At 38.7% G+C, this 26,517-nt stretch overlaps 1 protein-coding gene across 2 annotated transcripts in view; it reads right to left on the bottom strand.

Annotated features, from left to right (window-relative positions):
- ELAPOR2 (endosome-lysosome associated apoptosis and autophagy regulator family member 2) overlaps positions 1 to 26,517 on the bottom strand; it is a 186,313-nt gene that overhangs the window by 54,311 nt on the left and 105,485 nt on the right. For both annotated transcript variants that reach the window (XM_073898735.1, XM_025873257.2), the window contains exons 4-8: positions 19,481 to 19,628; positions 16,549 to 16,635; positions 14,562 to 14,667; positions 13,475 to 13,627; positions 12,772 to 12,860 (exon numbers count right to left, since the gene is read on the bottom strand). In XM_073898735.1, coding sequence (XP_073754836.1) covers positions 12,772 to 12,860; positions 13,475 to 13,627; positions 14,562 to 14,667; positions 16,549 to 16,635; positions 19,481 to 19,628 — 583 coding nt within the window. The remainder of the gene's footprint in view (positions 1 to 12,771; positions 12,861 to 13,474; positions 13,628 to 14,561; positions 14,668 to 16,548; positions 16,636 to 19,480; positions 19,629 to 26,517) is intronic.

The raw sequence follows: 26,517 nt of genomic DNA on the forward strand, positions 1-26,517 counted from the left end.
ATCAGAAAGGATGAATACCCAACTTTTACATCAACATGGATGGGACTGGAGATTATGCTAAGTGAAATAAGTCAAGCAGAGAAAGTCAATTATCATATGGTTTCACTTACTTGTGGAACATAAGGAACAGCATGGAGGACACTAGGAGAAGGAAGGGAAAAATGAAGGGGGGGAAATCGGAGGGGGAGACGAACAATGAGAGACTATGGACTCCGAGAAAGAGACTGAGGGTTCTAGAGGGGAGGGGGGTGGGGGGATGGGTTAGCCTGGTGATGGGTATTAAGGAGGGCATGTACTGCACAGAGCACTCAGTGTATACGAAAACAATGAATTGTGGATCACTACATCAAAAACTAATGATGTATTATTGGGTGACTAACATAATAAAATTAAATTTAAAATAATAAAAAATAAAGAAGAGTATCATGAAATTTTATTTTCTACAAATTTAGAACTCCCTAATCACTGAGAAATACCATGGTCTTTCCTCATCATCCTAACTCAGAAACACAGTCTCCAATTGACTTACTTAAACCATAGAGGAAGAAAGGCAGTTTTAAAAGCTGTATCCCTTTATACCCTACTTTTTAGTGTCCCCTACATCCTACCTTTGCTATGTAACTCACAAGTACTGTGTAAGAGACATTGAGCATTTGGAATAACTGGTAATAGTGAAGTTCATTAAGGGCAAAGAAAGTACTAGACAAATTTCATCAATTTCCTAGCCTCAGGGATGACTAAGTTGCACAGTCAAATGTCCCCTCTCCAGGCTTCCTTCTAAAACATCCTGCCCTGCCAGGTACCCTTCTAGCCTTGGCTACAAGTTTGCTCTTTTGACAAAACATGCTGTTCCAGAAGTGGGGAGCTCTGCTTATTCGAACATCATTATGTACCAGTGGAATTTACCTTCTGTAAGTTCACCCAAATTCTGCCTTATGGAATAATACAGAAAAGTCTGTTTCTTCTTTTCTGTGATTTCCTTTCAAATGCTTCAACTTACTATTTAGGAAGTTCTTATTAAGTACCTACTGTGTATATAAGAAAGCACTGTGGGGAATTTAAATATTAATAAGACAAATTGCTCTGAAGGCAGTTCCAGTCTAATAGTGATAAGAAAGGTTCACAAAGTACTAGAACATAAAAAAAGAAAATATGTGCAGAGGATGCAAAAGCATTGGATTTGGAAGCAGACACAATTAGGGTTAGAATTCCAGTCTTAAGACTTACTAGCTATGGCTAGCTATAACCTTCCAGAAATTACTTAACATCATTAAGCCTCAGTTCTCTCATCTACAAACTGCGTATATTAATGTCTAAATTGCATAGCTGTTGAAAAAAAGAATTAGAGGCCATGTTTGAATACACATGCACACACACAGGGAGAGCGCACACAGTTACATAAGTGATGGATGCTCCTGCTCTTAATACCATCACTACTAATTCCATAATTACTGTCACCACCATCACTTCGAAGAGAAACATGAAATGCCATGGATATTCAAAGCAAAGAGACCGAATCTCTTTGGGACAAGTAGAACATGTCAGAAAAATGATCCAAATTCCTCCATCCCAAACTGTCTTTTCTCCAACCTAAAAAAATATTACCAGCAACTTCAACCATATTTCGTATCAAATAGTTTAATATCCTGGCCTCTCTTCTCAAGATTCTGCCCGATTTGGCAAAATTTTCTCAAAGCTTCTGCCAAGGACATAACACAACTCTCTAAATGTGTTTATCATTCACTCACTTACTAATTTTCTCATTCATTAATTTATTCAAAAAATGCTTCATTATCTTCTGTGTTCAAGGTACTCTACTAGGCTGAGAGATTTTTTTTTTTTTTAAGTGATTAAAAATGTGTTTCTGTCTACAGGAAGCTGAGAGCCTGGTGAAGGAAACGGTCATCTTTTTTTTTTTTTGTATGAACATATAATGTATTATTTATTTCAGGGGTACAGGTCTGTGATTCATCAGTCTGACACAATTCACTGTATTTACAAGAGCACATACCCTCCCCAATGCCCATCACCCAGCCACCCCAACCCTCCCAAACCCCTCCACACCAACAACCCTCAGTTTGTTTCCTGAGATTAAGAGTCTCTTATGGTTTGTCTCCCTCTCTGGTTTCATCTTGTTTCATTTTTTCCTCCCTTCCCCTATGATCCTCTGCCTTGTTTCTCAAATTCCTCCTATCTGTGAGATCATATGTTACATGTCTTTCTCTGATTGACATATTTTCCCAACACCATTTGTTGAAGAGACTGTCTTTTTTCCATTCGATATTCTTTCCTCATTTGTCGAAGATGACTTGACCATAGAGTTGAGGGTCCATTTCTGGGCTCTCTATTCTGTTCCATTGATCTATGTGGCTGTTTTTGTGCCTGCCATACTGTCTTAATGGTTACAGCTTTGTAATACAGCTTGAAGTTCAGAATTTGATGCCACAAGCTTTGCTTTTCTTATTCAACATTCCTCTGGCTATTCGGGATCTTTTCTGGTTCCATACAAATTTTAGGATTATTTGTTCCATTTCTTTGAAAAAAGAACATTTTTCCATTTCTTTGTGTCTTCCTCAATTTCTTTCATGAGTATTTTATAGTTTTCTGAATACAGATTCTTTACCTCTTCGGTTAGATTTATTCCTAGGTATCTTATGGTTTTGAGTGTAATTATAAATGGGATTGACTCCTTAATTTCTCTTTCCTCTGTCTTGCTGTTGGTGTATAGAAATGCAACAGGTTTCTGTGCATTGATTTTATATCCTGCCACTTTAATGAATTCCTGTAGGAGTGCAAGCAGTTTTGGGGTGGAGTCTTTTGGATTTTCCACATAAAGTATCATATCATCTGCAAAGAGTGAGAGTTTGGCTTCTTCTTTGCCAATTTGGATGCCTTTAATTTTTTTTTGTTCTCTGATTGCTGAGGCTAGGACTTCTAGTACTATGTTGAATAGCAAAGGTGATACTGGACATCCCTGCTGTGTTCCTGACCTTAGGGGAAAAGTTCTCAGTTTTTCCCCATTGAGTATGATATTTGCTGTGGGTTTTTCATAGATGGCTCTTATGATATTGAGATATGTACCCTCTATCCCTACACTGTGAAGAGTTTTAATCAAGAAAGGATGCTGTACTTTGTCCAATGCTTTTTCTGCATCTATTGAGAGGACCATATGGTTCTTGTTCTTTCTTTTATTAATGTATTGTATCACATTGATTGATTTGCAGATGTTGAACCAACCTTGCAGGCCAGGAATAAATCTTTTTAATGAATAGTCCTTTTAATGTACTGTTGGATCCTATTGGCTAGTATTTTGGTGAGAATTTTTACATCCATGCTCATCAGGGATATTGGTCTGTAATTCTCCTTTTTGATGGGGTCTTTGTTTGGTTTTGGAATCAAGGTAATGGTGGCCTCATAAAATGAGTTTGGAAGTTTTCCTTCCATTTCTATTTTTTGGAACAGTTTCAGGAGAATAGGTATTCATTCTTCTTTAAATGTTTGGTAGAATTCCCCTGGGAAGCCATCTGGCCCTGGGCTTTTGTTTGTTGGGAGATTTTTGATGACTGCTTCAATTTCCTTACTGGATATGGGTCTGTTCAGGTTTTCTATTTCTTCCTGGTTCAGTTTTCGTAGTTTATATGCCTCTAGGAATGCATCCATTTCTTCCAGATTGTCTAATTTGCTGGCATATAGTTGCTCATAATATGGTCTTACAATTGTTTGTATTTCTTTGGTGTTGGTTGTGATCTCTCCTCTTTCATTCATGACTTTATTTATTTGGATTCTTTCTCTTTTCTTTTTGGTAAGTCTGGCCAGGGGTTTATCAATTTTATTAATTCTTTCAAAGAACCAGCTCCTAGTTTTGTTGATCTGTTCTACTGTTCTTTTGGTTTCTATTTCATTGATTTCTGCTCTGATCTTTATTATTTCTCTTCTCCTGCTGGGTTTAGGCTTTATTTGCTGTTTTTTCTCCAGCTCCTGTAGGTGTAGGGTTAGGTTGTGTATTTGAGACCTTTCTTGTTTCTTGAGAAATGCTTGTATTGCTATATACTTTCCTCTTAGGACTGCCTCTGCTGCATCCCAAAGATTTTGAACAGTTGTGTTTTCACTTTCATTTGTTTCCATGAATTTTTAAAATTCTTCTTTAATTTTCTGGTTGACCCATTCATTCTTTAGCAGGATGCTTTTTAACCTCCACGTATTTGAGTTCTTTCCTCTTGTGATTGAGTTCTAGTTTCAAAGCACCGTGGTCTGAAAATATGCAGGGGATGATCTCAATCTTTTGGCACCGGTTGAGACCTGATTTGTGACCCAGGATGTGATATATTCTGGAGAATGTTCCAGGTGCACTAGAAAAGAATGTGTATTCTGTTGCTTTGGGATGGAATGTTCTGAATATATCTGTGAAGTCCATCTGGTCCAGTGTGTCATTTAAAGTCTTTATTTCCTTGTTGATCTTTTGCTTAGATGTTCTGTCCATTTCAGTGAGGGGGTGTTAAAGTCCCCTACTATTATTGTATGGTTGTCGATGTGTTTCTTTGATTTTGTTATTAATTGGCTACTCCCATGTTAGGGGCATAGATATTTACAATTGTTAGATCTTGTTGGATAGACCCTTTCAGTATGATGTAGTGTCCTCCTCATCTCTTATTATAGTCTGGTTTAAAATCTAATTTGTCTGATATAAGGATTGCCACCCCAGCTTTCTTTTGATGTCCATTAGCATGATAAATGGTTTTCCACCCCCTCACTTTCAAGCTGGGGGTGTCTTTGGGTCTAAAATGAGTCTCTTGCAGACAGCATATTGATGGGTCTTGGTTTTTTATCCAATCTGATACCCTGTGTCTTTTGATTGGGGCATTTAGCCCACTTACATTCAGGGTAACTATTGAAAGATATGAATTTAGTGCCATTGTATTGCCTGTGAGGTGACTGTTACTGTATATTGTCTGTGTTCCTTTCTGGTCTATGTTACTTTTAGGCTCTCTCTTTGCTTAGAGGACCCCTTTCAGGATTACTTGTAGTGCTGCTTTGGTGTTCACAAATTCTTTCAGGTTTTGTTTGTCCTGGAAGCTTTTTATCTCTCCTTCTATTTTCAATGACAGCCTAGCTGGATATAGTATTCTTGGCTGCATATTTTTCTCATTTAGTGCTCTGAATATATCATCCCAGTCCTTTCTGGCCTGCCAGGTCTCTGTGGATAGGGCTGCTGCCAATCTAATGTTTCTACCAGTGTAGGTTACAGACCTCTTGTCCCGAGCTGCTTTCTCTTTGTCTCTGAGACCTGTGAGTTTTACTATTAGATGTCAGGGTGTTAATCTATTTTTAATGATTTTGAGGGGGGTTCTCTGTGCCTCCTGGATTTTGATGCCTGTTTCCTTCCCCAAATTAGGGAAGTTCTCTGTTATAATTTGCTCCAATATAGCTTCTGCTCCCCTCTCTCTTTCTTCTTCTGGTATCCCAATTATTCTAATATTGTTTCGTCTTATGGTATCACTTATCTCTCAAATTCTGCTCTCGTGATCCAGTAGTTGTTCATCTCTCTTTTTCTCAGCTTCTTTATTCTCCATCATTTGGTCTTCTAGATCACTAAATTCTCTCTTCTGCCTCATTTATCCTAGTAGTTACAGCCTCCATTTTTTTATTGCATCTCATTAATAGCCTTTTTTATTTCAACTTGGTTAGATTTTAGTTCTTTTTCCTCTAGTATCTTCTATGTTTTTTTCAGGCCCAGCTAGTATCTTTATAATCATCATTCTGAACTCTAGTTCCAACATCTTACTAATGTCCGTATTGATTAGGTCCCTGGCAGTCAGTACTGCCTCTTGTTCTTTTTTTTTTCTGAGATGAGTTTTTCCATCTTGTCATTTTGTCCAGAGAATAGATGAATGAGAGAACAAAATGCTAAGAGGGTAACAAGGACCCCAGAAAAATATACACTAAACAAATCAGAAGAGACCTGAAACCGGAGAGAAAAGAAAGGGGGGGAATAAAAGCGTATGATCAGGCTGGTGAATAGAACAGAGCCACACACTAGATTTTGGGTGTATTTTGGTCTGTTAGAAGAAATTGCCTCTCAAAATTTTAAAGAAAGGAAACATATATATACACAAAAATAAGGATAAATACAATGGAGGGATGGAATATGACTATAAAGATGAAAATTAAGGGGTGCCTGGGTGGCTCAGTCAGTAAGTATCTGCCTTCAGCTCAGGTCATGATCCCAGGGTCCTGGGATTGAGCTCCACATCGGGCTCCCTGTTCAGCGGGAAGCCTGCTTCTCCCTCTCTCACTCCCCCTTCTTGTGTTCCCTCTCTCGCTGTGTCTCTCTCTGTCAAATAAATAAAATCTTAAAAAAAAAGATGAAAATTTAAAAAGATTTTAAAAAAGGAATTGATAAGGTAAGAAGTTGGTTGAAAAAAAGAATGAAAAAATTTTTTAAAAAAAGATGTGATCAGGGGGAGATTAGGACAAAGTCATACACTAGATTTAGGGTATATTTTGGTCTGTTAGAAGCAGCTGTATCCCAAAACTTTAAAGAAGGAAAAATTTATATATATACAAAAAATAAGGTTACATACAATGAAGGGATAGAATATGACTGTAAAAATCAAAGTTTAAAAAAGACTTTAAAAAGGGAATTGATAAGATGTTGGTTGAAAAAGGAAAGAAGAAAAATTCAACTAAAAAAATTGAAATAGAAAAAATAAAGAAAATTTTCAAAATTAACTTAGAAAGACTAAAGAATCATGGGGAAAAATCAATGAATTCTGTATTCCCTTAGTGCTGTATTCCCTTAGCGCTGGGGTTTTGCAGTTCTCATTGTTTGGTAAACTTGGTCTTGGCTGGATGTTCTTGTTGATCTTCTGGGGGAGGAGCCTGTTGCAGTGATTCTCAAATGTCTTTGCCTGAGGTGGAAATGCACCACCCTAGCCAGGGGCCAGGCTAAGTAATCTGCTTGGGTTTGCTCTCGGAGGAAGGGGAGTCTCCCCAGATCTGCCACTTGCTGGTTCCCTGATCGAAGAACAGTGGCCCAACTGTGCCAGGGATCATTGGTTATGGCAACCCTGAGTTCAGAGCCCACTCCTCGGCTCCGTCTCTGCAGCCGGCTTCCCTGCTCCGATACCTGGGAGCTCTGCCGCACTCAGGCACCCCCGGTCTTTCTGTGACCCCAAGGGTCCTGAAACCACACTGTCCCAGCAAGGGTTCCACCCCCCACTTAGCCACTGGGGCAATGTCCCTGAGCGGGGCAGACTTCTAAAAGTTCCGATTTTGTGCTCTGCTGCTCTATCACTTGCCAGTGGCTGGCTGACAGAGGCTCTCTCCCCCCGTGGTCTATCTTCCTGTATATCACATCGGATTCACTCCCCCACACGTCCTATCTTCCAGGAAGTGGTCTCTTTTTTGTTCATAGAATTGCTGCTATTCTTTTCTTCCATCTCCTGTTGAGTTTGTAGGTGTTCTGAATGGTTTAATAACTATCTAGCTGAATTTCTGGGACCAGACGCAATTTAGGTCTTCTACCCTTCCACCATCTTGCTCCTCCTCTCCAGGAAATGGTCATCTTTACAAGAACTGTATTTGCAATAGTGATCTGATACCAAAACACTAGCAAACCTTCTATGACCACTCCGAAAATATCAGGAGAGGTGTGCAAACAATTCTGTGGGAATTCCCAGTATATCAAGACAACCTTGGCAGATCTATTCATGTTATTTAAGAGCAGATGAGTTCTGTGAACCAGCACAGAATCACTCTCTTTTTTATTGTGGTAACCAACACCATCTTTTTCTCTTTAGGAAATGATTTGTGTGACACTGAAAGGAACAGGGAGTTATACAGTCTGGCCGCCCAGCCTCAGGGCTCAGCCAGTGAATGAAGCTGTTGCACCAGAGGTATCCCATTCCATTGGAAGAATGGTTAGTATGAGGTGGGCTCATGATTCAAGGAGGGCCAATCAAGAGTCTTTTCTGAAACTCTGGTCAGCGCCTCTATGAGGATGATAGTGGCTTGGGTGGAGATGCCACTGGGCATCTGGTACCACACGAAAGAGCTTGCCTGTGAAGGAAATCAAAATGAACCAAGAATATCAGTGAGAAGAACAGGGGAAAAAAAAATGTCCTGATAAAACTGTTTGCTCTATGGCGACCTCCCAGTCACGAGTCAAGACACTTGCCCTTCTTCCACCTACCCCAAATCTGGAAAGGATTTTTTAATTTCATTAACAGAATTTTTAATTATCCCCAAGTGTCGGAGCAAAACTGACACCTTGCTTTGCAACCATTAAAAAGAAAGGTGTATTCACATCCCACAGTCAGGGCAGGGGAAGGAACTACTTTTTACCCTGAGATAAAAGACAAAAACAAACAAACAAAAAGTTACTAGTTCTATGGAGTTCTAGTACTCAAAATAAATAAAAGCTTAAGCCTTGTCTATATGTGGCTGACTCCCTAACAAAACCACCTTATCTCTCTAACTTCTGTAAGTAGATCTGAGACAACTTTGTGGGTATGATAAACAAGTGAGTGACTTGTTTTTCAGCCATGAACCCACTTAATAGAAAATTAAGTATCCTTTGTATTCTTGGGAGGTTTTTTTTTTTTTCTCTTTAAATGTCTTTTGCATTTTTTATTTGGTAAGCCATGTTCTAAAGCTTGGATTCTCCTCAAAATATTTTTGGCAAGTTTTGGCAAGTTAATGTTTTCTCTTTTCTAAATATTTCTATATCTGAGACTCTGACACAAATAAATGTTGACTTTGCTTAATTTGAGCTCAATGTGCTAGCACACTGGGATCTCTCTAAATTTTACTTCTGTCATACCCCCCAGCTTTATTGCTCTACAAATTTAACACACTTATTCCCAATATCCTCACGCAAGTTAAGGATTTTTAAATCAAATGTTGAAAACAATTCACATGTACTCATATTCTTCTTGGTATGACTTAGGATATGTATAATTACATTGAAATTTATATTCCTATAGCAAATACATGATACCAACTACACTACAAGTTAATATCAACTACATTCCTAGTTGATATACCCATTTATTAAGTCAAACATTTTACATATAATTCCTCAATTAGCCATATGTCCTCTTAACCATATCATTTAGTCCACAATTCTCTCTTAGCCATACGGAGATCATGAGAAGTTCTATCACATATGGTGCTAACATTAAAAGATGCCTTCTCTCAATGACTACTTGACCATTAACAAGGTCAAGATTTTTTTTTTAAGATTTTTATTTATTTATTTGACAGAGAGAGAGAGAGCACAAGCAGGGGGAGTGGCAGGCAGAGGGAGAAGCAGACTCCCCACTGAGCAGGAAGCCCGATGTGGGACTCAATCCCAGGACCCTGGGATCATGACCCGAGCAGAAGGCAGACGCTTAGCTGATAGAGCCACCCAGGCTCCCCAAGGTCGAGATTTTTTTGAGCTCAGATGTCAAGCACTGAATTTGTGCATGTATATATAGCCATATGAGTGTATCTCAACATATGTAAAAAGTGGGCTGTGAACATTTTGAAAAAATACACAAAAATTTCAAGTTGACTCACTACTACAAAACCTCCCTATTCTAGCATGAGTCTATGTCATTAGATGCAGCTAATGCAACCCCCTTCCCACACCCCCACATTCCAGTCACACACATTAGTTCTTCAGATATATCCTGCTCCCTCCCACATCAGATCTTCACCATCCTGCTCCTCTTCCAGAAATGCTGTTCTTCCATGCCTTGGCCAAGTTTCATACAGTTCTGAAGCCTTTCCAGGCTGGGTCAGATCCCCGTAAAATTCAGACTTCTCTGCTGTAGCACTAATCACAGCTGGAAATAATTTTTTTTCTTTTGACAGACCATCTCTTCCTCTGAAATCCAGACCAGTCATTCTCAAATTGCTGAGATCCTAGACCAGCAGAATCAGAATTAACCTGGGAACCTCTGAGCAATATAAATTCTCAGGTCCCACCCCAGATCTACTGAAACACAAAATCGGGGACAGGAACCTCCAGGTGAGTCTACTATACACAAAAAATTAGCAACCACTGTCTACACTCTGTGTAGACAGTTACCTTCTTCTTCTGCCTCTCCTTGGTTCTACCCTCAGCACCCAGCATTCGGTAATATAACCAGTGCTCAGGAAAGAATCACTGAATAAATGAATGAGAGAGTAGAAATTCCACATTTTTCATGATGTTAATGAGTCTCTCAATCAGGATTAGGATGGTTTCAGTTACTAATCAAAATAGTTTTGAAAAATGTTCCCTATAGGAGAGAAGCAATCAAATAACTGAGCTTCAAAATGAACACAGAAACGCATAACAGTCCTGTGTCATATAAGTGATTATGTTCAAAGTCTGTCTACCTTAATAGCTGCTTCCCTCCAGGATGCTCTCCAAGCAAGGGGAAAATAAGATCAAAGAGAGTATGACAGGACAAAAGGGGCCACAGTCACTGAACGACATGAAAGCATCACTAAGCCACCAGCAAATCATCAGGCTGTGCCAAGCAAGAATAAAATATCTTTTTAAAAGAGGAAACCGGAACACATGTAAAGGTTGAAACAAATGGAAATAGAAAAAAAATTTAAATTCACATCTGTAATCTACATTTCTCTACTACATCGGTTAATTAAGCTTCTATTTTTGTTTACTTCTGAAGCTAGACACATTTCTCTTGAAATAAGTCTTAAGTCGCTTTTTAAAGAATCACTGAGTTGATGGAGCCAAGTACGATGTGTTCTATACTGAAAACGTGTTCAGAGTTCACACAGACTCAACAGAAAAAAAGTAGTTTTGGTGTACGTGTGAACACAGCATGCCTGTGGGTGCTTTCGTGAACAAAGATGTGTGTGGGGGTGCATGTGTGTATTCTGTACATTCTACATTTAATATATGGTTTCACCTCCTTCAGGCCCAGGTCAACTAAATGTTATCACACTACTCATTGATGTAACACACTACTTATTGACATAATAAAAATAGGACTTTTGAATATTTTCACCATAGCAAAGACAAGAATGATTTGTATATCAGATCTCATTCATTTAAGTTTCAATAATGCTAACTTAGTGATTACTACATAGAATAAAACAAATTCAATTTGCCTTACTTATTAATAAGACAAGTTTAAAAAAAGTTTAGGTAAAGAATCATCATTTCAAATTACTTTAACTCACCTTAGTGGCTCTCTGCATGTATTTTCCAAATGGACATAACTGTTTCTTGGTCATTATTATAGGACCATCAAGATCTAACTTCATAACTCCTTCTAATATAAGGGCTGTTTGAGTTACTGTTCTTATTAAAAATAATACATATACTTCTAATTACTAAAATTTCCCACTAATTTAAACTGGCCTTCCCCTGAATTATCCTGAGTAAGTAATGGTTCTCCTGCAAATATGAAAATGGCCTTGGTCTTAAGTACTCAAAGGTCAATTCCTAAAAAAAATTTAAGGACTAAAGATAAGATTAATAATCACACAAACATAAAAAATACAGATTAGAAGGTAAGGATACAAAATTAAGCAAAGCAATACTGACATATATGTATATTCTCCAAACCAGGTCAAGAAATTAAATGCTATGATTTCAAAGATGTAAACACAAGGAGAGAATGCTGCATTGCAGACCCCCCCTTTTTTTTTTAAGATTTTATTTATTCATTTGAAAGAAAGAGACAGAAAGAACATGAGCGGAGAGGGGCTGGGAGAGAGGGGGAAAAGAATCTCAAGCAGACTGCACTGAGCACAGGGCCGGATGCTCGGGGCTCAATCCCACAACTGTGAGATCATGACCTGAACCAAAACCAAGAGTCCGATGCTTAAAAGACTAAGCCACTCAGGCACGCCGGCAGCCACTTTAATCTCAGTTTGTCCTGACAAACACTATTTACAGGCTAACTGTAATATAGAAAATGCCACATCAACTGCGGGGTTCATGTATGCATTTTTCCTCTGGCGACATGCCAGCATATGGTAATTACTCTGCATTTTCTAAACACAATTACATAGTCATCTGCCATAACTGAATTTATCTATGGCTGCATGGCTCTTTTTTTTTTTTTTTTTAAGATTTTATTTATTTATTTGACAGAGAGAGACACAGAGAGGGAACACAAGCAGGGGGAGTGGGAGAGGGAGAAGCAGGCTTCCCGCTGAGCAGGGAGCCCGATGCGGGGCTTGATCCCAAGACCCCGGGATCATGACCTGAGCCGAAGGCAGATGCCCAATGACTGAGCCACCCAGGCGCCCCTGCATGGCTCTTATTGATCAAACCGACTGAGGAACCAAATAATTAAAGAGAAGTTACAGGATATTTCCATCTTGTGAGTCACAGTACACATTTTAAGGCTGTGCTTCTCCTGATCCTATTACCTTTGAAAAAAAATTTAACTCCTAAAAATAGCAGTCACCTATGGAGCACTCCCTATGTGGCACAGCACTATGCCAGGTACCACAATCTGAACATGTCCTGCATTCTCATAGCAGCCTTGTGAAGTAAGAAGTGATATTAGCCCCATTTTACAGATGAAAAAAACAGACTTAGAGCAAATAACTGGCCCACAGCACTAATAAGTAATAGTGTAAAAGTGAAGCCAGGACAGCCAGATTAAGAATCTACATTCTTAAATTTCCTCTGTCCTACTTACAAACATGTGTTACAAATCAACTCATTTAAGTCTCTCAGGAACAAATTAGAGTCTGCTCAAATTGGGAAGAGGCTTAGATTAATACGGAATGCAGTCGACTGAACACAGCCTATACCTTGCCTTCTTCATCACATGGAGTATGGATCTGGAAATAGTCTTTTGTGGTACAGGGAGGTCGCTCCATACACTCACTGGATCCTTCCTCTGCAACATAAAAACGCATTTCAGAAATGAGTCATTTATGTTGTGACTCTCGAAAAAGGCAAAAAATCAAAACAAACAAAAAAACCCAGACAACTAAAATTTTAAAATAACCTTACCAGACGAATTTAGGAAGAACTAGCTAGGCATAAGGAAAATAAAGGCCTACATTTTTATTTACCCTAGAGCAACAAATGTTTCCATGATACACAGGAAACATATCATTTTTTCCAATAAGACATTAGATTTCTTCCGTTATCACTGAACATTGTAAATTTGCAACAAATGAAAATTTTCCATGTACACCTCTATGCCACTGAATCATGTAAAATTACAATATGATTTTTTTAGATTAGTATACATATATCCAAAGCACAGGAGAAATATATCCCTGTGGGGTGTGGAACAGAAAAAGTGACAAATGGAAAAGTCATGCACAAAGGGGTAAGAAGTAGTATTTTATCCCCATTTAATACTGACTGCCTTCAGCACTTGGTTTCTGGCACACTCTTCCCACCACATTTGATGTGTGACTTCTGGCTTATGACTATAAGCCAGAACAAACAAATTTAGAGAGAGAAGAACAAAGAGCATAAACTGGCAAAGCATAGTCCTACCTGAAAACTGGGAGTGCTCCTCACACTTTATGCATTCTTTGGCTCCCTTCTCAGAGTAGGTGTTTCTGGGACAGACTTGGCAGGTAAACGAACCTGGTTTGTTGCTGAATGTGCCTGGCTTGCACGGGAAGCATTCTGATGTATATGCCACCCCTGTGTGGTAATGAAAAACAGCGCATGGGAGGGAGGACCCACCAGCAACAAGCACATCAGTACCTTCTTGCTGCTTCTCTCAGAAGTGAGAGAAATAGGAGTAGTCAGCGGGGATCCTTTATCCCATTCATTCAACACCAAGGAAGTATTTACTGCATACAAAAAAACTGGGATAGATACTGAATTAAACATCCTAAGGAGAGCAAACACTTAAACAAGAGATTGAGATGTGACAGAGGTATACTAAATTATAAACTGAGTTGTCAAAAAACACTCCACTCACTCAGACCTAACAGACCCTGATAGGAATGGCCTTTTCTTCTGGCTTGTAATTCCAGCCTTTGCCAGCAGATGTCCCTATAACTAATGAGATGGTGTCACAGGATCCAGTATAGAAGGTAGTAAAATAGAAGCCAGCCATTAATAAAGGAGAATCACTGGTTTAATTAAAAGTAGCCCTAATTGAGAATGAAGCATGCCAGGGTTTATTGGCTGCTCTCCTGGGCCAGAAAATGCCCAGCTGTTTCAGAGAGGCAAAAGAGGTTTAGGAGACAGCCAGGCAGAGAAGTTTGTTTTTTTTCTATGTCTATGGATTTAACAGTGACCCGGGTGGGCTCGATGCCTGGTACAATAGACATTTCTTGAATGAAGAATAGTTTCTTATTAATAAGGATCTTTTATTTTATGTGGAGACACTAAAAATTGTTATCATGCTTATTTTTTCACACAGATTAAATTAATTTAGTTTAAGTGTACAAAAAAAAAAAATTCCAGTCAACTTGCCAAAAATAAAACCAGGATCTCTAGACATGTGTAATGCCTAACGTATTAATTCCTGCCCCATAAATCCTTGAGCCATCGAAACCAACAACTTAATGTGTGAACTAACTCTAAATTGTGATACGTGACTACTGAAAAAATTGCTGTGAAATACCTTCAATTGTGATATTTTTTACCAAAACTGGCTTGACCGCCTTAGAACCCATAAGGATGCCAGTGGTTCTCCAGTACAATATGTTGGTGCCTGATTTCAACAATACCTGTAAAGAGGAACACAAGGCACTCGGGTCAGATAAACCACGCTACTTCAACCATACCTCAAAGCTAATCCCTTATACATGACTCAAGGCATTATCATGAAATACCATTAATTAGGAACCTACAAATTTAAGTCTCCTGTTAGTTCATATCTAAGCTCTGCTATAGTTATATTTTCTAAAAAAAAAAAAAATAGTTTGCCAATCCAAAAACTATAGCAATGAAGAAGGAAAAGCAAATTCTTTAAGCCTGAACAAAAAGATAAAATGATTTTTAAACCATGTGCTTGAAGTCTTGGTTTGTATTTAAAAGCAATTCATTCCAGAAAGTGAAAGGCACTCAACCCAATTACGTATTTGTTGACTGCCACTATTCCTATGTAGATCTCTGGGCTCTGGAAACAAAAAGTCAACAGAACTAGTTTGCTTCCTTCTAAAATTGTTTAATAAACAACAGTGCAACAGCAAGCAGAGAAAAACAGGACTGTTGTAAAATAACATGATTTAAATGACTGCAGGATGTAAATGATATTACATCTAATATTTGCTTCCTTTGCCACCAGCACATGGTTCTATTTGCATATCAAACTACGTTTCCCATAAATGTCATGTTGTTTCTGTCAAAGCCAATGGAATAATTTAAGGGTTCCCTGCTTTCTCATTCACCACTCTTATTCTTCTATGTAGCCTCTGGCTGGCCAAATTCAAACTGTATGAAATTAAAACATATCCAAGTACTTCACCCTGCCAGAGAGTCAGAAAAGTAGTGCACTAAGTACTCTCCCCTGTGTTAAGTGAAGAAAGTGTATTTGTTGCCAAGGATTACTTGTACCTTCAAAGCCCAGCTTAATGAATGCTTAGGTGAATGGATCTTAAGTGGTTCTCATATCACTTCCAGGCATACAGATGGAAAAAAAAAAAAAAAAAAACAGTCCAAAAAGGTACATTGTATTAATCACTCAAGGATGGGGCACCTGTTACAACTCAAAGGTGGGGGTGGATGGTTGCTTACTGACATAGAGCTCAGTCTACACTGCAGGCACCACACTAGGTGGTTCCCATATATCCTCTCATTTAATCCTGCAAGATCGCTCTCATTTCTTACATGAAAAATCAAATTCAGAGAGATTAAGCCAAAAACAAAACAAAAGAGATTAAGCCAACTGCCTACAGAAACACAACTACTGTAAGCCAGCGTTAGATTTGAAATCCATGCCTCATTCCAAAGGGACAGTGCCTCAAATAATAACAGATTCACAGACTGTGTTGCCTGATAATTGCTTTCAGGCATCTGGAGTTGTCCTGTGGAGACTAGGCAGTTACCTTACCCGATGTGACCAGAGACAGTAGACCTTTGAGCAACAGGTGACAGATAGACAGGTAGCAGGTTTAGGCTCCAACATGGATGACTTTTGTGATAGGCAGAGCTGTCCAACAGGACACTCAGTACAGCCCCCACCAAGACAAGCTGGAAAGTCACTTGTTGGGAACACTACAGAGAAAGTTGGATCAAACGATCCTCCCAGTACCAGGGAGCCACGGATTCTCTCCCATGTGACAGGCACATATGTAAACTTACATACCCCGAGGTTCTGTGCGCTAGTTTTGAATAGCCTTATTTTCTTGTCAATGCTCTTTTGAAAAGGAGGAAAGCTGGAGAGTGATGGGAAAGAGGAGGGAAAAAAGCCTAAGGAGAAAGCGAAAGGTAGGAAAAACTACGCATGTCCATGAAACTTTGGGACAATTTCTTCCCTAACTAGAAAGTGTCTAAATTAATGAACCATTTTTCTTTTTTGTTCATAAACTTTTTTTTTTATAAGGTTGGGAGAAGGAAGGAGCCGAATGGGGGCTGATGGGAGACAAGACGAACAAACAGAGACTTACAGAATGAGAGCCCCATTCTCCATTGTCTGTGAGTTTTACCCACTTGTCTGCGGTGGTGTCCATCTCCTGGCACTGATCGTTTTGAATCTGTGGATTAAACACAAGGGCCCCAGTAAAGCTTCTTGAATAATGGCTTTAATTAAATTCATTACTCAGCATAGGACAGGCTGCAAGAGGTTCTTTCAATACCTACGAAACAATGACCATGAGTAATCCTCAGCACGCAAACATACCAAGACCTCTAGGGCCTAAGTGACAACTGCATACAAGTGATTCTAAGGAAAGCATCCACATTATTGTAACAAAAGGGTTAAGAAGCAGAGAGGGAGGGAGGGAGAGAGGATGAGAGTAGTTAAATCTGAAAATTCACAGAAGGGAGGAAAAAGTCATTACGAAAAACTTACCAAAAGTTTTAAAATCTTTCATTCACCATCCAGGCCCAATAAAAATAAAGTACACTTTTACAAGACTTAGGGAAGTAATGTTTCAAATTAATAAATAAATGACATCTGCTTTGTTTTCAATTCCCCAGGACTCATTCCGAACACACAGACAAATAACTACAGTCAAAGCCAAAGCCCTAAATTTTGATTTGGGGGGAAATGTTAATCATATACCACACCAGTTCAAAGGACTGCAGCTACTATCTTTAGTACCAAACACTTTGTGCTCTCCAGACAATTCTTTACAAAATGCCTAAGGGTTTGCACATGACTTTTCCAGGCCGGTGAAGAATAAACAGACATCAAAAAGCTAGGCCATTTTGCAGTACTGCCCACGAGTCAGCAATAGAGTAGGGCTGAAATAAGAATTTGTCACCTCTGCTTTGGCCAAAATGGCTATTTCTCTCTTCTCTACATTTGGCCACTTCATTCATCCTCCTGACCAGTTTACCAACATTAAAATGTTCGCCATAATAGATATTTCCTAAAAGCTTAACTAGAAAACAGATACTTTTAACATCCAAAAATACCAGAGAATATCAGCCACTGAGATTATTTGCTTAAACTGAATTTAAGTATCATATTTATACATACTTATAAGCATAATGACCATTCTAATGCAAGTGTTAAGCCATTTTTAAGCAGATATCAACCCTAAATATACCTTTGATGGTCAATGTGTGGATAAGCTGAAAGTTTTTTTTTTTTTTCCCAGCTGAAATCAAACATCATGTGTTTGGGGGATATTCTAATGGCATTCTGGGATCTGATTTCTGTTCTTCACTCTAAAAGTAAATAGTAAAGGTATGACCTTGGTCCAATCACTTATTCTCCCTAGGTTTCGGCTTCATCACTTAAAAAGGAGAGTGGAGGAGCTGAATCAAATTCCCACAGTTCTAAAATTAAATACTTGACTGCTTTAAATTATGTGATATCCGAAGGTACAACTGTATCTTTCAGTCTTCAGACATTTCCTTTCCATTAACCATGAGCCTGATGACCGAAGTGTTGACCCTCTTAGTCAATAAACTGCAACCTATAAAGCTGAAACATCAATAAAAGAAGGAACTCACCACCTCTTTTCAATTTGTAACCAGAACAAAGGCACCATTCAAAGGAAGCCATGAAACGTCAGGCTTTAGGAGTACCTTTACTGACAACTCTGTAAGGACTTACTCAACAATACAAAACTAAATGCTTATTCTTAAACAGTTTTATAATTACCTTGCTTTAGCAAAAGAGAATGCTGAGGGCCCACAAGTTGGCTTAATTGCCCAATAACACACAACCCGCCACTGCAGGTGGGACTTGAGCCAGAATCTCCTGACTTCAAGTCCAGGGCTCATACGTTCATGGCAAGTGTCTCTTCCTACCAAACTTCTGACTTACAAATTTCCATTATCAGGAGCAAAATAAATTTGTTTTAGAATTATTAGTACCTGGGCTCCTGAAAACTGGACCACAGAAACATTATACAAGGTAATTTTCCCCAATTACCTGTACAACACACATTTTTTAAGAAGTCAATCTGAAAATATTTTCTCAAGCATTTGAGAGACTGCCACAACAAACATTTGCTAGATTAGATACAGTTTATATTAACTTTTAAAAGTTTACTTATTTATTTATTTAAGCAATCTCTACACCCAGTGTGGGGCTCAAACTCACAATCCTGAGATCAAGAGCCACATGCTCTTCCGACTGAGCCAGCCAGGTGCCCCTATATTAAAATTTAAATAATTTTAGTAGCAATAGTCTATTCCTTTTAATTTAAATTCAATTAATTAACATATAATGTATTATGAGTTTCAGAGGTAGAGTTCAGTGATTCATCAGTTGCATGTAACACCCAGTGCTCATCACATCATGTGTCCTCCTTAATGTCCAGTTACCCCATCCCCCCTCCCCCACCCCAGCCTATTCTGTAAGACTTCTTTTTTATCCTACATTCCATAATGCTATTTCATCTCTTACCAAAGACATCAACTATCCCATCCACTGATTCCTATAAATTATACAAAATTGACAGAATCAGAAAAACATAGCCACTTCTACTTTTCAAATATTGCCCATGCTTATACTTAAATCAGTCAAATACTTGAAACTGCAAAGAGAAAAAAACAAAAACTAAAATTGGTGAAAACATATTTTGACTAAAATAGCATCTGTAGCTATAAAGAAAATTAAAATGAATGTTGGGTGAAAGTATTTTTCACACAAAAAGTCTAAATCAAATGGTCATCTAATATCATAACCAATAATAAAACAAGTCCAGTGTTATTCAACAAGGTGAGAGCTCAGAGGTAAATAAACAATATTAAGCAGAAAATAAAATATTAAAGAAAAAAATAAAGTTTTCTTTTAATATCAAAAGGTTCAGTTGACAGGAAAAACTGAGGATGCATAACACAGAATAGCAACAACCGATTACAAGAAATTTTACATGAATTTCCCTTAAAAAGTAAATTCTAGAAGATAAAAGCCCTTACAAAGAACTCAAAGAAGATGTTGTTGTCGACATACTGGTACTCAAAGAAGACATAACCCGACTTCTTGAGGTGCACAGCATAGATCAGAGATACTGTGCAGTCATCACGATTGGACTCTATGTAATTTCCACGAGGGACCCAAGAAGAGCTGTGGAAACAAAACCAAGAGGAATTTTTACATTAGCATTCAGAAACCTCTTCTGTTCACAAGTTATATAACTTAAGTTCAAAAGTAGTTCCATCAGCAAAGCACAGCAGAGAAGTCTAAAGCATTTCTGGAACTCAAAGGCCAACACATTACTGGGAAAATGTTCATTTCTTATGGCAAAGGGCTTCCTTAAAGCTTCGTAAGGTTATGTCATCCATTTGCTAGGAAACTGCTATTTTTCATCAAAAATTTGGTCACTAAATAGAACACTACTAATTGCAACAGTGTGAGGTAGAATTATTCTCTCAAGCAACACCTAAAGTTTTATTTATACACATGTACACCTAGCAGAGAGATGAGGAGTTACTTGAAATGAAAGAAGGAAAAGTCCTAGTAAAAACCCATTTAAAGTACACCCAAATAAAATATAAATCACAGTTTCAGAGTATATAGGAGGGGTAGGAGTGTGGTTGGAATTTTTATCAAAAAAAGAAAAATTAAGAAAATATACTGGTGAACAAAATTTAAGTTGTAAATCTAACCATAATTCTGAGCTAAACCAATAATGAGTCACATGTTGGCCCTTTGGCCAAAAAAAATTTCTAACAAACTGTATGAAAGCACAACTTAACAGCCTTCTCTGTTTATATGGATGGTAAGAGTGAGATTTTGGCAAATTCTTTTCTTTTTTTCTAAAAGAAATCTGAAAACTGAGATTTCCACATCCCAACATGACTCACTAACTGGTGTTGGATTTGCCCTTGCTCTTTAACAAATTGTTAAACTAAGGAAAATACATGAGCCATATTCAGGTAATGACGATAGGCAATGCAAGACAGAGATTCTTGAGAGCAGGAAAATGCATGAGGCAAAGCCCAAACTGACTTTGGCCTCACTCTTCAGGACACTGCCCAGATTGTAGCACCCAAGCAGAGCAGAGTGGTCTCACTGAGCTGAGGTGCAGAGATGAGTATTTAGGGCAACTGAAGCTGCTGGAATTTATAGGCCTGAGAATCAGAGAAAACAGGGGTCCAGAAGTCCATATGGAGTTTCTCTGTTGGTCCTGGGCTTGAGGCTGGAGTATACAGGCAGACATGGCAGAGAACAGCCACCACAAAGCTGTGACATAATCAGAGAGATCACTTTAGTGGGAGTCACAAGAGCTTCCAGTCAGCCTGAGAGGAGAAAACTTGATAATCACATTGAGCATTCATCTGATACCCCAGAATTGCCACCTTGGGAATAAGGGCCTTACCGTAGAGCAGGTATCAGCAAATTTTTTCATAAAGGGCCAGAGAATAAATATTTTTGGATTTGTGGACCATCTGGTCTTTCCTACAATACTTAACTCTGCCATTGTAATTGAAAAGCAGCCACAGACGATGCATGAGTGCGGCTGTCTTCCAATATAACTTGGTTTACAAAACAAAGGACCCACAGGTCATAGTTTGCCAACTCCTGCACTAAAATAAAGGTCGTGACCTAGAACTAAGAGAGAAACCAATACAGAGCCACCCTAAAAAATAATAAAAGCAGGCCTGATGAGATCAAAGTGCTCTTTGAGCACATAAACTGCCTGCCAGAACAAAATTCAGCACCCCTAAAATGAAGAAAAAAAATAATCCATATTCCCTATACCTTAACATTCACAATGCCCAAGATACAATAAAAATTTACTAGACATGCAAAAAAGTGGTAAAATATGACCCTTCAGAAAAAAGACTAAAAAAACAGACAAGTATTTAGGACAAATCTTACAAATAGTCAATTATAAATAAAAGATGAATACAGTGAGTGAACGGATGGAGAATCTCAAGTATTTTAGGGGAAATAAGAGCCATAAAATAAGGGGCAGAAGGTATACTGGAGCCAATTATAGCAGAGAACTTCCCTAATTTGGGGAAGGAAACAGGCATCGAATCCAGGAAGCACAGAGAAACCCTCTCAAAATCAATAAAAATAGGTCAACACCCCGACATCTAATAGTAAAACGTACGAGTCTCAGAGACAAAGAGAAAATCCTGAAAGCAGCTCAGGAGAAGAGATATGTAACCTACAAGAAAAAACATTAGATTGGCAGCAGACCTATCCACAGAGATCTGGCAGGCCAGAAAGGACGGGAATGGTATATTCAGAGCACTAAATGAGAAAAATATGCAGCCAAGAATACTATATCCAGCTGGGCTGTCATTGAAAATAGGAGAGATAAAAAGTTTCCAGGACAAACAAAAACAAGGAATTTGCAAACACAAAACCAGCCCTACACGAAATATTGAAAGGGGTCCTCTAAGCAAAGACAGAGCCTAAAAGCAACATAGAACAGAAAGGAACACAGACAATATATACTAACAGTCCCCTTACAGGCAATATAATGACACTAAATTCATACCATTCAATAGTTACCCTGAATGTACATGGGCTAAATGCCCCAATCAAAACACACAGGCTTTCAGATTGGATAAAAAAACAAGACCCATCGATATGCTGTCTGCAGGAGACTCATTTTAGACCCAAACACGCCCCCAGATTGAAAGTGAAGGGGTGGAAAACCATTTACCATGCTAATGGACACGAAAAGAAAGCTGGGGTGGCAATCCTTATATCAGACAAATTAGATTTTAAACAAAGACTGTAATAAGAGATGAAGAAGGACACTATATCCTACTTAAAGGATCTATCCAACAAGAAGATCTAACAATTGTAAATATCTATGCCCCTAAAGTGGGAGCAGCCAATTATATAAGGCAATTAATAAAAAAAGCAAAGAAACACATTGACAACAATACAATAATAGTGGGGGACTTTAATACCCCCTCACTGAAATGGACAGATCATCTAAGCAAAAGATCAACAAGGAAATAAAGACTTTAAATGACACACTGGACCAGATGGACTTCACAGATATATTCAGAATATTCCATCCCAAAGCAACAGAATACACATTCTTCTCTAGTGCACCTGGAACATTTTGCAGAATAGATCGCATCCTAGCTCACAAATCAGGTCTCAACTGGTACCAAAAGATTGGGATCATCCCTTGCATATTTTCAGACCACAGTGCTTTGAAACTAGAACTCAATCACAAGAGGAAAGAACTCAAATACATGGAGGCTAAAGAGCATCCTACTAAAGAATGAATGGGTCAAACAGGAAATTAAAGAAGAATTAAAAAACTTCATGGAAACCAATGAAAATGAAAACACAACTGTTCAAAATCTTTGGGATACAGCAAAGGCAGTCCTGAGAGGAAAGTATATAGCAATACAAGCCTTTCTCAAGAAACAAGAAAGGTCTCAAATACACAACCTAACCCTACACCTACAGGAGCTGGAGAAAAAACAGCAAATAAAGCCTAAACCCAGCAGGAGAAGAGAAATAATAAAGATCAGAGCAGAAATCAATGAACTAGAAACCAAAAGAACAGTAGAACAGATCAACGAAACTAGGAGCTGGTTCTTTGAAAGAATTAACAAGATTGATAAACCCCTGGCCAGACTGATCCAAAAGAAAAGAGAAATGACCCAAATCAACAAAATCATGAATGAAAGCGGAGAGATCACAACCAACACCAAAGAAATACAAACAATTATAAGAACATATTATGAGCAACTCTATGCCAGCAAATTAGAAAACCTGGAAGAAATGGGTGCATTCCTAGAGATGTATCAACTACGAAAATTGAACCAGGAAGAAATAGAAAATCTGAACAGACCTATAACCACTAAGGAAATTGAAACAGTCATCAAAAATCTCCCAACAAAAGCCCAGGGCCAGATGGCTTCCCAGGGGAATTCTATCAGACATTTAAAGAAGAATGAATACCTATTCTCCTGAAACTGTTCCAAAAAATAGAAATGGAAGGAAAACTTCCAAACTCATTTTATGAGGCCACCATTACCTTGATCCCAAAACCAGACAAAGACCCCATCAAAAAGGAGAATTACAGACCAATATCCTTGATGAACATGGATGCAAAAATTCTCACCAAAGCACTAACCAATAGGATCCAACACTACATTAAAAGGATTATTCACCACGACCAAGTGGGATTTATCCCTGGGCAGCAAGGCTGGTTCAACATCCGCAAATCAATCAACGTGATACAATACATTAACAAAAGAAAGAACAAGAATCATATGATCCTCTCAATAGATGCAGAAAAAGCATTTGACAAAGTACAGCATCCTTTCTTGATCAAAACTCTTCAGAGTATAGGGTTAGAGGGTACATACCTCAATATCATAAAAGCCATTTATGAAAAACCTACAGTAAATATCATTCTCAATGGGGAAAAGCTGAGAGCTTTTCCCCTAAGGTCAGGAATGCAGCAGGGATGTCCACTCTCACCACTGCTATTCAACATAGTATTAGAAGTCCTAGCCACAGCAATCAGACAACAAAAAGAAATCAAAGGCGTCCAAATCGGCAAAGAAGAAGTCAAATTCTCACTCTTTGCAGATGATATGATACTGTATGTGGAAAACCCAAAAGACTCCACCCCAAAACTGCTAGAACTCATACAGGAATTCAGTCAAGTGGCAGGATATAAAATCAATGCACAGAAATCAGTGGCATTCCTATACACCAACAAGACAGAAGAGAGACAAATCAAGGAGTCGATCCCATTCACAATTGCACCCAAAACCACAAGATACCTAGGAATAAATTTAACCAAGGAGGCAAAGGATCTGTACTCAGAAAACTATAAAATACTCAGGAAAGAAACTGAAGAAGACACAAAGAAATGGAAAAACGCTCCATGCTCATGGATTGGAAGAACAAACATTGTGAAGATGTCAGTGCTACCTAGAGCAATCTACACATTCAATGCAATCCCCATCAAAATACCATCCACCTTTTTCAAAGAAATGGAACAAATAATCCTAAAATTTGTATGGAACCAGAAGAGACCCCGAAGAGCCAGAGGAATATTGAAAAAGAAAAGCAAAGCTGGCGGCATCACAATTCCAGACTTCCAGCTCTATTACAAAGCTGTCATCATCAAGACAGTATGGTACTGGCACAAAAACAGACACATAGATCAATGGAACAGAATCGAGAGCCCAGAAATGGACCCTCAACTCTACGGTCAACTGATCTTTGACAAAGCAGGAAAGAATGTCCAGTGGAAAAAAGACAGTCTCTTCAACAAATGGTGTTGGGAAAATTGGACAGCCACATGCAGAAGAATGAAACTGGACCATTTCTTTACACCACACACAAAAATAGACTCCAAATGGTTGAAAGACCTAAACGTGAGACAGGAGTCCATCAAAATCCTAAAGGAGAACACAGGCAGCAACCTCTTCGACCTCAGTCACAGCAACTTCTTCCTAGAAACATCGCCAAAGGCAAGGGAAGCAAGGGCAAAAATGAACTATTAGGACTTCATCAAGATAAAAAGCTTTTGCACAGCAAAAGAAACAGTCCACAAAACCAAAAGACAACCGACAGAATGGGACAAAATATTTGCAAATGACATATCAGATAAAGGGCTAGTATCCAGAATCTATAAAGAACTTATCCAACTCAACACCCAAAGAACAAATAATCCAATCAAGAAATGGGGAGAAGACATGAACAGACGTTTTTCCAAAGACATCCAAATGGCCAACAGACACATGAAAAAGTGCTCAACATCGCTCGGCATCAGGGAAATCCAAATCAAAACCTCAATGGGATACCACCTCATACCAGTCAGAATGGCTAGAATTAGCAAGTCAGGAAACAACAGATGTTGGCGGGGATGTGGAGAAAGGGGAACCCTCCTACACTGTTGGTGGGAATGCAAGCTGGTGCAACCCCTCTGGAAAACAGTATGGAGGTTCCTCAAACAGTTGAAAATAGAGCTACCATCCGATCCAGCAATTGCACTACTGGGTATTTACCCCAAAGATACAAATGTAGGGATCCGAAGGGGTACGTGCACCCCAATGTTTATAGCAGCAATGTCCACAATAGCCAAACTGTGGAAAGAGCCAAGATGTCCATCGACAGACGAATGGTTAAAGAAGATGTGGTATATATACACAATGGAATATTATGCAGCCATCAAAAGGAATGAGAACTTGCCATTTGGCAAGTTGATGACGTGGATGGAACTGGAGGGTGTTATGCTGAGTGAAATAAGTCAATCAGAGAAAGACATGTATCATATGACCTCACTGATATGAGGAATTCTTAATCTCAGAAAACAAACTGAGGGTCGCTGGAGTGGTGGGGGGTGGGAGGGATGGGGTGGCTGGGTGATAGACATTGGGGAGGGTATGTGCTATGGTAAGCACTGTGAATTGTACAAGACTGATGAATCACGGATCTGTACTTCTGAAACAAATAATGCAATATATGTTAAGAAAAAAAGAAGAAGAAGCTAGCAGGAGGGGAAGAATGAAGGGGAGTAAGTCAGAGGGGGAGACGGACCATTAGAGACGATGGACTCTGAAAAACAAACTGAGGGTTCTAGAGGGGAGGGGGGTGGGGAGATGGGTTAGCCTGGTGATGGGTATTAAAGAGGGCACATTCTGCGTGGAGCACTGGGTGTTATGCACAAACAATGAATCATGGAACACTACATCAAAAACTAATGATGTAATGTATGGTGATTAACGTAACAATAAAAAATTATTTAAAAAAACAAAAAACAAAACAAAAAAAACCTCAATGAGATATCACCTCACACCAGTCTGAATGGCTAAAATTAACAAGTCAGGAAACGACAGATGTTGGCGGGGATGCAGAGAAAGGGGGACCCTCCTACACTGTTGGTGGGAATGCCAGCTGGTGCAGCCACTCTGGAAAACAGTATGGAGGTTCCTCAAAAAGTTGAAAATAGAGCTACCATACGATCCAGCAATTGCACTACTGGGTATTTACCCCAAAGATACAAATG

The sequence above is a fragment of the Callorhinus ursinus genome, unplaced genomic scaffold (assembly GCF_003265705.2).
Source record: "Callorhinus ursinus isolate GAN/ISIS: 27379988/994484 unplaced genomic scaffold, GSC_fseal_2.0 scaffold12, whole genome shotgun sequence".
Taxonomy (NCBI): Eukaryota; Metazoa; Chordata; class Mammalia; order Carnivora; family Otariidae; genus Callorhinus; species Callorhinus ursinus.